The 12,551-nt window shown below is 37.4% G+C and overlaps 1 protein-coding gene across 2 annotated transcripts in view; it reads left to right on the top strand.

Annotated features, from left to right (window-relative positions):
- The first annotated feature begins 451 nt into the window (after positions 1–451).
- LOC135464091 (doublecortin domain-containing protein 2-like) overlaps positions 452–12,551 on the top strand; it is a 44,997-nt gene continuing 32,897 nt past the window's right edge. For both annotated transcript variants that reach the window (XM_064741582.1, XM_064741581.1), the window contains exons 1-2: positions 452–805; positions 4,259–4,313. In XM_064741582.1, coding sequence (XP_064597652.1) covers positions 516–805; positions 4,259–4,313 — 345 coding nt within the window. In that variant the 5' untranslated portion in view covers positions 452–515. The remainder of the gene's footprint in view (positions 806–4,258; positions 4,314–12,551) is intronic.

Below are 12,551 nucleotides of genomic sequence, written 5' to 3'. Positions count from 1 at the left end.
AGTAATAAAATGTACTCTATGCCTATAGCAGGGTGTGCACTATAAAAGGTAGCCAAATTGACAACGGCCTTAGTACGGCCGAGTTCATTATTTACCGGTACCGTTGTCAAAGATTGACGTACGGCTCACGCCTTTCGAGGAGTCTACGCTTGACTAATTGCCAATGAAGTCGTGTCAGTGTCATTTAGCGAAGCTCTGCACATAGGGCGGACATATGAAGATCTACAGTTGCGGTGTAAACAGAGGGAAAATGCTGAAAACAATAGCCACTGGATATTGCCACACGTGGAATGTAGCTTCCATGTTGTCAGTTTCGTGCCACGTGTTTCCATGACAACGGGTCAAAGTTCAGCAGGAATAAACAAGTGCAATCCCAGCATGCAGTAGCGTTAAGCGGTGGCGAGGAGACGAGTTGACGGTCGTGGATTTGTTTGCGTGCGTTTGACAGCGAACATGTGCCGGGAAATGTCAAAACTGTTCTGGTGAAAACTGATTTTCTCTTTTTAGGAATAATCATGGCAGCAGCCGACACCACTCTCCCGGTGATCGAGCGAGCGAAGCAGATCAGCGTGTACCAAAACGGCGATGAGAAATTCCCCGGCAAACGGATTATCATCAACAAACGGAAAATCGCAAACTTTGATGTGTTCTTAGATCATGTTACGGACACGCTTAGACCCCGATTTGGGGCTGTCCGTAGACTTTATACCCCTGTGGGTGGACACCGAGTAACAGATTTAGATCAGGTGATAAAGCGAGGGGAATCTTACGTGGCTGCTGGCCAGGAAAAGTTCCACAGAATCGGGTAGGTATCTTTACAACAACAACGAATGTTGTGGAAACTGCAGTAAGATGCAAAAGTAGGATGTTTAAATTCCAGAATGGAGCAGAATTAGTGACACACCGCATGGAACGGAAATATTAATTTGTTGAGGTGACATATGCCAGTTATTTTCTATAATTAAACTAATGTGTCCCGTGTAATGGAATTAAATTTATATGTGGCAATGCCATCAGAATTGTTATTCTGATATTCATAATATTTTGATTTAGATAAAGTCAGAGAAATCTGTTTCCTTGTGTGGTAACATTGAAAAATTATGACAATTTTTACTGAAAAGAAAAATTCTTTCACTCATGGACCAATGTCACATTAAGGGAATTATTGTATTGTACAGGCCTTCTAGGGCAAAGTATCAAAATAGTCGAATAAATGAATAAAAGAAGTGTGATTAGCTTTACTTTCCCATTTTAATTTAAATGCTATCAAAAATAAATAAGTTTAAAAAACTTGCAAACCATGAGTTCATTTCATTGAATGAAAAAAATAAAATGAGTTTAGGGTACGAACTATGAAAGTCTCTTGCTAGAAAATAAAAGTACAAAATATAAATTTTTATTTCAACTCAAGTTGTATTGAATTTCATACTAAAACCTAAAGCTGCAAGCTCCTTATGTAACATGTGTCTTGTTTGTTGGCAGAGTCTTTTATTTCTGTAAAAAAAATGGTAATTTTTCATCTGAGACATAGTGTCATGCATACAACTAGTAGTTTTGCGAACGTATTAATTTTCTGAAAATACCGTCATTTGGAAAGCTGTACATACATTATGGCAGTAATATGGGTCTAGAAATTGCATTTAGTATTTGCGTACTATTTAAATTGAGAATGTGTCCTTGAAGAAAACAACCATTTCAGCGTATTAAACAAAATGTTGAAAAGACTTTTACCTTTCTCAGTTTTGTCTTGTGACCCAATGCCAGTCTCGCTTTTTAGTTTAGGCTCAGTCAGGGTAGAGAAATAATCATGGGCAAAGTTTAATGTTTCTTATACTCTAGTGTATATTATATTTATACCATGTCATAACATATAAGATCACTAACAAGCTTCCAAGCCTTCTTAGTAGGGGGTAAAAATGGCGCCATGAGATACATACATGTACATGTAAGTTGTCTGATTGACAGTTTATTATCTGTGTTAGCCATTGGTCAGCAGTGTAGATTGTAATCATCATCAAAATAGTGGGGGGTGCAAGAACAGGTAGCTTGTTGTCCTAGTCACTCCAATTCAAACTTGACAGGATTACTGCATGTATTATACGTCCTGAAATTCCCTGAGTGCTGATGGAAGAGATGCATAAAATAGCATTGTAATACAACATAGCAAATCTGTAGTGCAGTAGATGTATGGTTGGTTTATGTTTAGTATGGCCTTCCTTAACCTAGAATGGCAGGCCATCAGTGGCGACTAATACTAAATGGAAAGTACATTTTGATTTCCCTTGGCTGCAAGTCCAACCCTAAGAAACAGTGATTCTGATCGGTAATTTATGTCAAAAGTCATAAGATCAAAATGAAATACTGTCCAGAAATTTCTTGCTGGCATGAGTCACAAATCATAGATGAAGTGTGACAACATCAAGTATCGTAGCTAGCCAAATGCCCTCCCTCATTCAACATGAAATCTCATGATCCGATTTTTGTTGGCATGGATGGTCGACATTTAAGCATTTTCAAGATCTGTTCGGTGCATGCTGCTCCCTACATGTGGGTGTTTGGAAGTTTAGTTAGAACATCAAAAATTGGACTGAGTAGGAAAGAGATTATAATTTATATACAATAAGGCTGTAGGCAGGACACTGTTTTTGTTGTGTCGGGTCTGCTATAAAGCAGTTGTTCTCTTATTCTGCAAAAAGCCTTTGTTGGTTACTTATGGGGTTACTGCAGTCTGTCTTGACCACCATTTTCACCACAGCTGCGGCTTGTTAATCAGGTTAACACTTTTGGACATATTTGCTAATTAAATATTACTGTAATTACCAACCTGAGACTACTTTCAGAAAATTTCATAAATCATGACTTTTCTCGTAAATGACGTAACCTTGTGGCAGTTTTACCCAGACAACAACTTTTACACAGAAAAAGTTACGTGAAATATGAGTAACTAAGTTGTGAGAAAGTGGCCCCAGTGCTCTAATCTGAAAACAAAATACTGCTTATCCTCACCCCTTAGACGTATCTACCAGTCATGTTTATATCCATCCCTTTAAACAGTCTGAAGCAGCTTGTGAAATGTACAGGTAACTTTCTGTTGTCCTGACATTTTAGTTTTCACTTTCATTCTCAAATACATGCATGTACAGCTAGTGTACCTGTAGTACTGCAGTGGGAGTGTACAGGAAAGTCTAGCCCAAGAGTTCATGTTATCCATTTGAAAGATGTTCCAAAGTGATACTCATTATTAAAGTGCATGGTTTTTGTTTCTGTATGTGAAGTTTAGGATGTACAATGTATATTGACATATATAAAAGCGCCTATAAACGTTCTCAGCCTTGTTCTTTGACGTACAAATCGCTTTCAACTGCATTTTTTCAAACATGCAGAAGGCACCAGTGATCACTCTGGATCTCATTTAGTTGTTGTGACCTCAATCCATTATATGTCGAAGCAACACGGTGGGTGAAGAGTCTGGCGAAATGCAAGTTGCTCACCGTTTCTGAAAATTTCCGAACATTGATAGAAAATACGCACAAGATGGAGAGGTGATTTTGAGACAACAAATATGCCTCATAGATGAAGAAAAATAAAAGTAAATTTGAATTTTTGGGATAAATTTGTTTTCCACATAACCATAATCTTGGCTTTAGTGTTTATACATATCATGAATTTTTGAGGAACATGCTAATGTCATGTCATCCTTTTTTCATCCTTTTGGCTGACTGATAATTCCACTCTGGCTCTGGAATTATCTGGACATCACAGCAGTTGTAATTCGTTTGTCAGTGACAGGCAATATCACAAATTTATATCATGCTGTTGTCATTAAGGACATAACTTGAAAACTGCACAGTGTCTTCAAATTCATATTTTGTTTGAAAATTAATTATTAGTAATTATTGTACTCTGCATCAATACTGCCTTAATATACAGACACATGAGAAACCAGGAATAAACCAGACCATCTAATAAATGTGTTTATTTAAACCAGGGAGTTTAGCTCCCCCAAAAAACAAAAAAAGTCCCCATTCTCAAAATCCCTATTCTTTTAATTAGCCACAAAATATGATGTACAGGTACATGTACAAGTTCCTGGAAAATTTGTCAATCATGTCACATAAACTTTAAGAACAGTTTCCAGACTTGCCGCTCTTTCTTATGAATGTTGTTAGCATGTTCACAAACAGCCACAGTTTTCACCTCTGACTTAATTATTATTAATAAATTCCATGTACCATTTTCTGCCTTCTCATTTCTGCAGGTATTTGGAAATTGAGGTGTCTCCCCGGAAACGACTTACCAAAGGTTCATTAGATGTGAGTATATTATATAATATTTCCTTATACAGTTAAGCATACATGTGTAACATCTTACATATTTGTCACATTGAAACATTGTTTTACATGGGCTTGGGATCTAATTAATACAGGAATGTGATATTATACACTGTGCTATCCGGGTGTGCTCATGAGAGCCAAAAGCCCATGTTTCTCCTCCCATTTTTTATCCCGTCCTTAGCCTTTGCATTAATTTACCATCCCCACAACTTCCCCTAAATAAGTTCCATAACAGATGTATATTATAAATGTTACAGATGTACATGTATTCAAACTTTCAGTAATAATACTCTCTACACGACTGTGCTTAGGCCTTCAGGGGACCTTTGTCATAATAAGCAGCCACAGATGATGCGGTTTAATACGTGTAACAAATATATTAATGATGATGGCCTACGTGATAAATTCTTGAATGGTGTTAAACAACTATCATGTGAATGAATAAATAACTGTCAATGTGAGATAATTTTACCTGTCCTCTTTTCGTGGTTAAATGCAGTGTATGGACTGTATACCCTGTACAGGCCGCCCTGTAGATAGCATAATGTGCACCTGTAATTATCAGGTTACGAATCGTTAAGGGATTGGGTGACGGCATTTCGAACCATTGTGTCTCTGGTGCTCATTTGGCCAGAGAGCTGGCTGTGCAGTTACCAACAGACAGAAGTGTGCAGACGATTGATCAATAAAATAATCCCGATGTGGGTGAGGCACTGAGGTCTGACCATATGTGATCACTGTACTAATGGTATAGTTGGGTATACTCATAGTGTGCAATGCAAGCAGAACACGTCGTTGTCTTCTGTTGCAGCGCTTGTGTATACTACCTAGCTGTTTAATGAGCGCACGTACAGTGATCATTGTGACGTAATAAAGGAAAGAACGAAAGAGTTCACTAGCTTCCTCTCAGGGTGTACGTGGGAAGATCTGCCAGCAAGCTGCAGATGGCTATGGGTGTCCGGGGGCTGCGCTCAGTTTCCTACAACTATAATGTGGCTACCGTCGTATAAGTGAAACGTCAGTAAAATAAATCAAATAACAAAGACTCCTGACATGTAGCTTAGACAGCTTTGTTACAGACAGGAAGAAGTTTATGTCTCATCCCCATTGCTGTGTTACATCTTTGGCTGATAATTCTGTTGTCCTCAGGAGCCAGCCCAGGATAATAAAGCTTCTTTAGACTTATAAAAGTCTGTGATTTTAATTGTTGCCATGAAGATCTACAACGGCTCTTCGTATTAAAATGAAAAGTCCTTAAGGTGGTTCACAGTTTTAGTGCAGTAAGCTGTTTTGAAGGTAAGACTACAGTGTGTCGTAAGTCTACGACAGCTTGGTAATCCTGATCCAGGTTTATGTACAGGTATATCATGTATATATACCCATGTATATATGTACAGGTAAACCAGTGTCTCTGGATTTACAGTGTAGAAAAGTAACTCAAAACAAAGATAAATATTGCTTTTTCATATTTGGTATTTTGTCATCCAATACTAAAAGGAAGGAAGCTTTCTTTGAGTAATGTACATGTACATGGATTTCTGGACCCCGCTGTGCTGATTTATACTATATTTATATTTAAATTAGAAATAATATGCACAACATCATTGTACATTGTGTTAATGACACATTATAGCAGTAAATATATAAACCTTGAAGACATGTTCAAAATGTAACAGGTTTATAGCAAAGTATCTTAAGCACCATATATACACATGTGTATGTTGTCATAATTTTAAAGGCAAGAAAACGCTAAAATGAAGTATGTATCAGGGGAAAGACCATTAAAAACCGTCCAAGAAAATAGATGGATTTATTTTTTTTACAATTTTTTTAACCTAGTAAAATGCATTTGAATATTTTATTCTGTGGTGGACTTTTCTGACCACATTGGGATCAGTGACATCACATAAGATTTTGCTACTTAAAACACATTAGACTGCTACATTTCATCATTCAAAATGCATATACATAATACATCACTGATTTGACTTTGAAACAAATTATTTCTGGCAAAAAGTATGGAAGTGGTGCAATTGATAACCTCTGGGTCACAAAAGACCACCGTAGAATCTGATCTTTTAACACAATTTTACTCGGTTAGAAAAACTCTAAAAAAAAAAAATAATAAATCCAACTATTTTCCTGGACAGTTTTTAATGGTCTTCATCTGATGTATACCTTTATTTTAGAGTGATCTTTGCCTTGAAATGCCACATATGTATGTACATTTTTTTTTTTTTGAGCCCTTTTACTCTTGACAGACTTTGCATAAAATTAATACAGTATGCGTTCCTTGATGCTGTGATACTGGATATGATTAACAGCTCTGTGTATCTGTATATGCATGTAGAAGATTATTCCATGGGTTTTCTCCCGCCACATACATGTATGCTGGCCACCACTGTATGAGTGAAATACTCTCGATTTCAGCATAAAACACCAATGAAATAAATAAATAAATAGAAAGCGTTTTAAATTTACTGCTGTATACAAATGTACCAGTACATAAGGAGTTTTCATTGTAATCTTGACGACACTGGTCATAGCCATCTTGTGACACTGGTTATGGCCATCAGGCCATTACCATCACAGCACTGTTTGTAAATGTCAACAGAAAGGCCATGACAGCCCTTAACGAGGGAATTCAGTATGGTGGTCCGTTGCTATGGTCAGGTAATGTGGTGTTTTATGTGTAGCGCTTTTCCCTAGGGAGGGTCATTTTGCTCTTTGATCTTTGTGGTCGCACTTGACTTGGCTCTTCGATGACGATTCTGGGTGAAGAGGGCTAGGATATTGAAGTGGATGATCACAGAGCTTTGTGGTGAACGGTCATCGACAGTATAAAAAATGAACTGAACACAATGGCACAATAGACTATGTGTGCTTGTATACTGGTGCTGTATTTGCCCTAAAAATCTGCATTTTCACTGACAGATGAAATAAAGATCGTAAAAATATTGATTCCAGTAGGATATCATTCTGAATTGGTTCCAAAAACTACTCATAAACAAAAGCAAAAAAAACAACTAGAAAACAACAACCAAAAACACCATTTTAAGATCAATATGTGGAACTGTCAGAATCAGGCAAAAGGAGAATAAACTATTCCCATTGGACAAAATTTGAGGCCAAATATGGTACAGGTACTGTACTGATGGCAATGTGTTTATTCAAGCATATTCTAAAGGCTTTATTCTTCGTAGACTAGTAAAATTAGACTTTTAGTGAAGTGCTGAAATTGGACAATCTAACCAATGTAGTTTTGTCTCCAAAATCAAGTGAGAAATGTGCTTAAATTGCACTGAAAGTGGTTCTTTCTCATGCGAAATGGTTGAGGTAGTTAGGATACATCAATGGTAATGGCTAGATCCGTGTCTTTTTCTTTGCTGACCATTGCTTTGTAGATCACTGTTAGATGTACAGGTTTTACCCACACTGGTACATGTACAGCAATATGGCAGACAGATGAATGGGAATTTGAGAGCCATGATTAACTCTCTGCTCTTTATCTTTTTTATACACACAGCAGTATTAAGATTTGTGTTGTAGTACATTTACTTTCTCTACAGCCCCTTTTGTGGACGTCTCTGGCAGCTTGTTGTCAGAGAAGGGTGTAAAGGGTGAACTACATCTCTATAGCTGTATAGTTAGAGCTCCAGGGTCTTCATTAACTTTGGCACTCTGGAGTCCAGTCATGACTATAGGGTTTTATTTGCTTTGTATTCATACGCATATGACACTGGAGTAATAAAGTCTGGATTGAGTCTGGCTGTGTCAGACTTTTGTTGTACACATGAGTTGTTCACTAGAAAAACTGAACAACTGGTTTGAGAAATGAAGGTGACTGCTAATGATTGTGATTTTAATATTGAAGGACAGCTATAGGCCTGGTTTAATAGTATAAGGTGTCTGGAAAAGGAAAGTCTTGGTGAGTTTCTGCACAAATTGCGTGAGGTGAAAGCATTGTTGGTATACGTATGATGCCAGCACAGTATTCATTGAATGATTTCATTTGTATTGTTAACATCGTGCAAATGTATAGTGCGATCCTCCCTGAATTCAAACAAGATCGAGGCCTTAATTGATGAACTCTGCTGAAGATAGGCACTGAATAATGTAGGTACACAATCCACACGGTCTTTAACTTGATCAATAATATATAACCGTAAGTTTTTAAGTTTTGAGGCTGTCCTGATCAAGTTGCTTTAGCAGTTCAATATAAAAGTAATAGGCCATATGAAACAAACATCGCTGGCCCACTTGACTTTAACAGTATGTGTACATGTAGGTGCCAGTCAAACCAATGAGCCTGATATACATGTATATGCATACTCGTTTACTCTATCTGACCATAAATTTCGCCCATGACTAACTTGTCCATTTTTCCTGGTTCTCAGAGTTCAGTTGATATTAGAAAGGTGTTTTGAGGTTTGCTTGGAACATGGGATGATCTTCTGCTGGAAAATTGTAAGTTTCAGCTCGAAAAGTAATATGTTGTGAAAGTAAATGCCTCCAAAAATGCACATGTGTGGACGAAATTTTAGGTCATGTGGAGTATGTTGTACGATAGCATCCATTATATACATGTTTTTACATGCTCTGGAGTTATTGCATGATTATAGACACATAAATACATAAAAGTTTATGATACTTTAATGTTTCAGTGTACATGTATAAAGGTACAGGCTGGTTTTATAGAAAAGTTATTGTTTGTCATGTATACTTGACATGCATCATCCTCGGGAATTTACCATTTAATTGTTTTGTTACACCTCTCTACCTGTTTTGGCCGAGGGTATTTTTGTAGAGGTCGGTGTCCTTCCATCTCCTGAACAGATTACCCCAAATTCACTTAACTTCCACTTTTCCATGCAGGAGAACCTTATTTTTTTTACCGACCTTGACCTATTTTTTCAGTGGTAATGTTAAAAACTGGTCAGCATGCCTACATTTGTAATTGTTAACACAATTTTTTTCTAAAATTTGTGCACATGGTTTACTAAAAAACATACAACATGCACATACCTTGCAGTTGCAATTGTTTATAATCTGGCCATCTGCCCCTCTTCATCTGTCTGGTCATTTGATGGTAACCACTTACTCCATCTGTCTCTTGAACATTTGAGGAAGAACCCTACAGATTTTCAGTGACATGCTCCTTATCCTATTTTTCCCTGTATACCATGCATACTTGTTATTATTAGGAAGAACTCTGTTGATTTTTAAGGTCATTGGGGGTCATTTAAATTAAATTTTATGAAAGGCTTGTAAATCATGTATTCTATGGAAAATTGTGATCAAAGTAACTCACTTGACATTACATTTCTCCAGTAAGGCCAAGCGGTTTGAGGGCATTGCATGTTATTTTGATATTTGTATTACATATATGTACATCTAATATCTTTAAAATATGCATGTATGTGAATTATTTAATACTCCAGTCACAAAATGGTTTGTTTATATACCTGTAAATATATTGTACATGTGCATGTGAGGTCTTAAACAGTAGTTCAAGTACATGTCACCTGTATTTTATATGTAACTGAGTCCTAAGATTGAAACTCATTGTACAAAGACTTGTTCTTTAAAGGTCCAAAAGCTAGCCTTGAAAGACTCTCTACTCCTTTTCTTATATACCATGGAAGCCTTCATGGCTATAATAAATTTATTCTGCGTTGAGTAGGAACGTATGATGGCGGTGCGCTGGATGCAGAGAGCAGGTCTTTAAGTTGCTGTCTTTTATTTGCACGAAACTTGTTGGATAACAAAGAAAATCAGCCTGGACCTTCGTTGAGTACGACATTAACATTGTAAGCGTCGAGACTCCAACAACGCTAGGCCAATATAAGAAAAGGAGTTGGAGTCATTCGGCGTTATCCAACAGCATGCATGTCCTCACAGTCATTGGATGATGGCATTTAAGGAAATTTAAAGTGTAAAACTTGCTGAGAACGTACTGTAATCTAGTAACTCACCTTTTATATTTGTTAACTGTGTGGTAGGCTTCTCTTGGTAGGTGTATAGTCCAGCTCGTCCATGTCAGTGGGCACCTGTCAAACGGCCAGCAGCAGAACCTTGATGTCATTTGTTCCCTTTCCGAGCTTATCATGATGACATCACAATAAACACAGTACAACATCACAATAGAAAGTGATGCACTGTAGCAGTATAGACGTTACTCTACAATCCATTTTTCATGTAACAGTGACTTGATGTCCTGCTTCACACCGGCACCATGTATAGTTCTACATGTGCCTTGTTGGAGACTGTAAAATTTTTAAATTATGCTTCTTGACAGTTCGTTACACATACATAGTGAAGCTGACCTGGCCATATAAGGCTGCGGTTCTCTGACGGTATATTCGTGCAGTGTGCATGTACAAACGGTAATTAGATTTAGTATCCAGATTTCGTCTTGCTTGTTCAAGGAGGTCTGTTGAGTGTGAACAACATAGTCACATGCACCATGACTGGCAAACATGTTGTTGTTGAAACATGTCATAAACTTTGTGATAAACTGTTTATAATTCCCCCATTGTTTGTTGGGTACATCATCTGCTGTGCATGCTGTGAGCTAGTGTCTCAGGTCAGTGACCAGTTGGTTTGTCACAGTTTTGTTGATTATAACGGTTATTTGATATGCCGAAGGTCCTGACAGGTCTGTTACCAAAGATTTCAAGCTATTGTCCCAACAAATTCTAATGTTTCTTATGTACATCTGTATTAATAGTTTAGCATTGGTCAAGCCACCGGCCACTGGCTACTTTTGGAATAACTAGTTTTTCTGGGTATTTCTCTTAACGGATGGTCAGCTGTGACATGCATGTATTCTATGCTTTAGGACAATGATTAAGGTTATTACCATTGAGAGACTTACATACTTGTATTTCTGCTGAATGTTCCCTTCTATGAAGTGGTACCAGTTTATTTTGTTAATGTTTGTTTTTACTTTTTAGCCCTACATATTGTTGTAATTTGTAAATTTTATAGAAAAGAAATAATAATCCAAATGCTAGGTATTTAATTTCGTCTCCTTCATGCACTGTCATGAATAATGGTATGTGTACATTCCATGTAAACACGTACAGTACATGTAATGTTTGTTGTAATTATAGGTACCTGTAGGCCCTATGTGGTAAGGTCTGCCAGCAACCTACGAATGGCCGTGCATTTCCACCTTGCTCTGCCCGGTTTCCTCTAACCATAATGCTGGTGACCACTGTATAAGTGAAATATTCTTGAGTGCGGTGTAAAACACTGATCAAGTAAATACATGTAAGTAAATAAATTTTAAGTACCTGTAGGCCGTATGTGGGAAGATCTGCCAGAAATGTACGGATGACCCTGGGTTTCCACTGGGCTCTGCCTGGTTTCCTCTAACCGTAATGCTGATGGCCACTGCATAAGTGAAATATTCTTGGGTGCGGCTTAAAACACCGATCAAGTAAATAAATTTTAAGTACCTGTAGGCTGTATGTGGGAAGATCTGCCAGCAACGTGCAGATGACCCTGGGTTTCCACTGGGCTCTGCCCGGTTTCGTCTAACCATAATCCTGACGACCACTGTATAAGTGAAATATTCTTGAGTGCGGCTTAAAACACGGATCAAGTAAATAAATAAATGAAATTACATGTAATACTTGCACATCATTCACAGATGTACATGATAATGTATTGCTTGTTTTGAATGTAATCCGTACATTGTACTTGCACCTCAGAAACATGCCTACATGTATGTGCAATTTTCATAATGTATTTTATTGGTAAGAAAATAATGAAGTACTTGGACCTTGCCAGTTGTTAAAGCTTCATGTGCATGTAGTAACATCTATTTAAATTTTGTGCTACCTGCAACGCAGTTATGAACTCTAGGATTATCATTACCTTGAATACGCCCTTATAAGATGAGCTGGTGTTGAGTACAAGCTATAGGACAGGGCCATATCTAGAAAAACATTAAAGGCTCTGATCCCAGGCTTTTATGGTGACATTGTGACAGTGCATAAAGAAGTTTTAAAAATACAACTGAAAATGATGCTTTCTAAGAGCTTTTAAGCCCGTGAATGAAAGAAATTTGTATGAAAACTTGACTTTTTATTGGTATACCATTGTGTTTTGGTTTAATTTACTCGTCAATTTTAACACAGCTTGTTAAGTTTTGACCAGAAGACAGTGTGGGAGCCGAAACGTTTTCAAGAGCCGAAATGACTCTAGCTA

Source organism: Liolophura sinensis, chromosome 3, assembly GCF_032854445.1.
Source record: "Liolophura sinensis isolate JHLJ2023 chromosome 3, CUHK_Ljap_v2, whole genome shotgun sequence".
NCBI lineage: Eukaryota > Metazoa > Mollusca > Polyplacophora > Chitonida > Chitonidae > Liolophura > Liolophura sinensis.
This window is presented reverse-complemented; position numbering and strand designations above follow the sequence as displayed.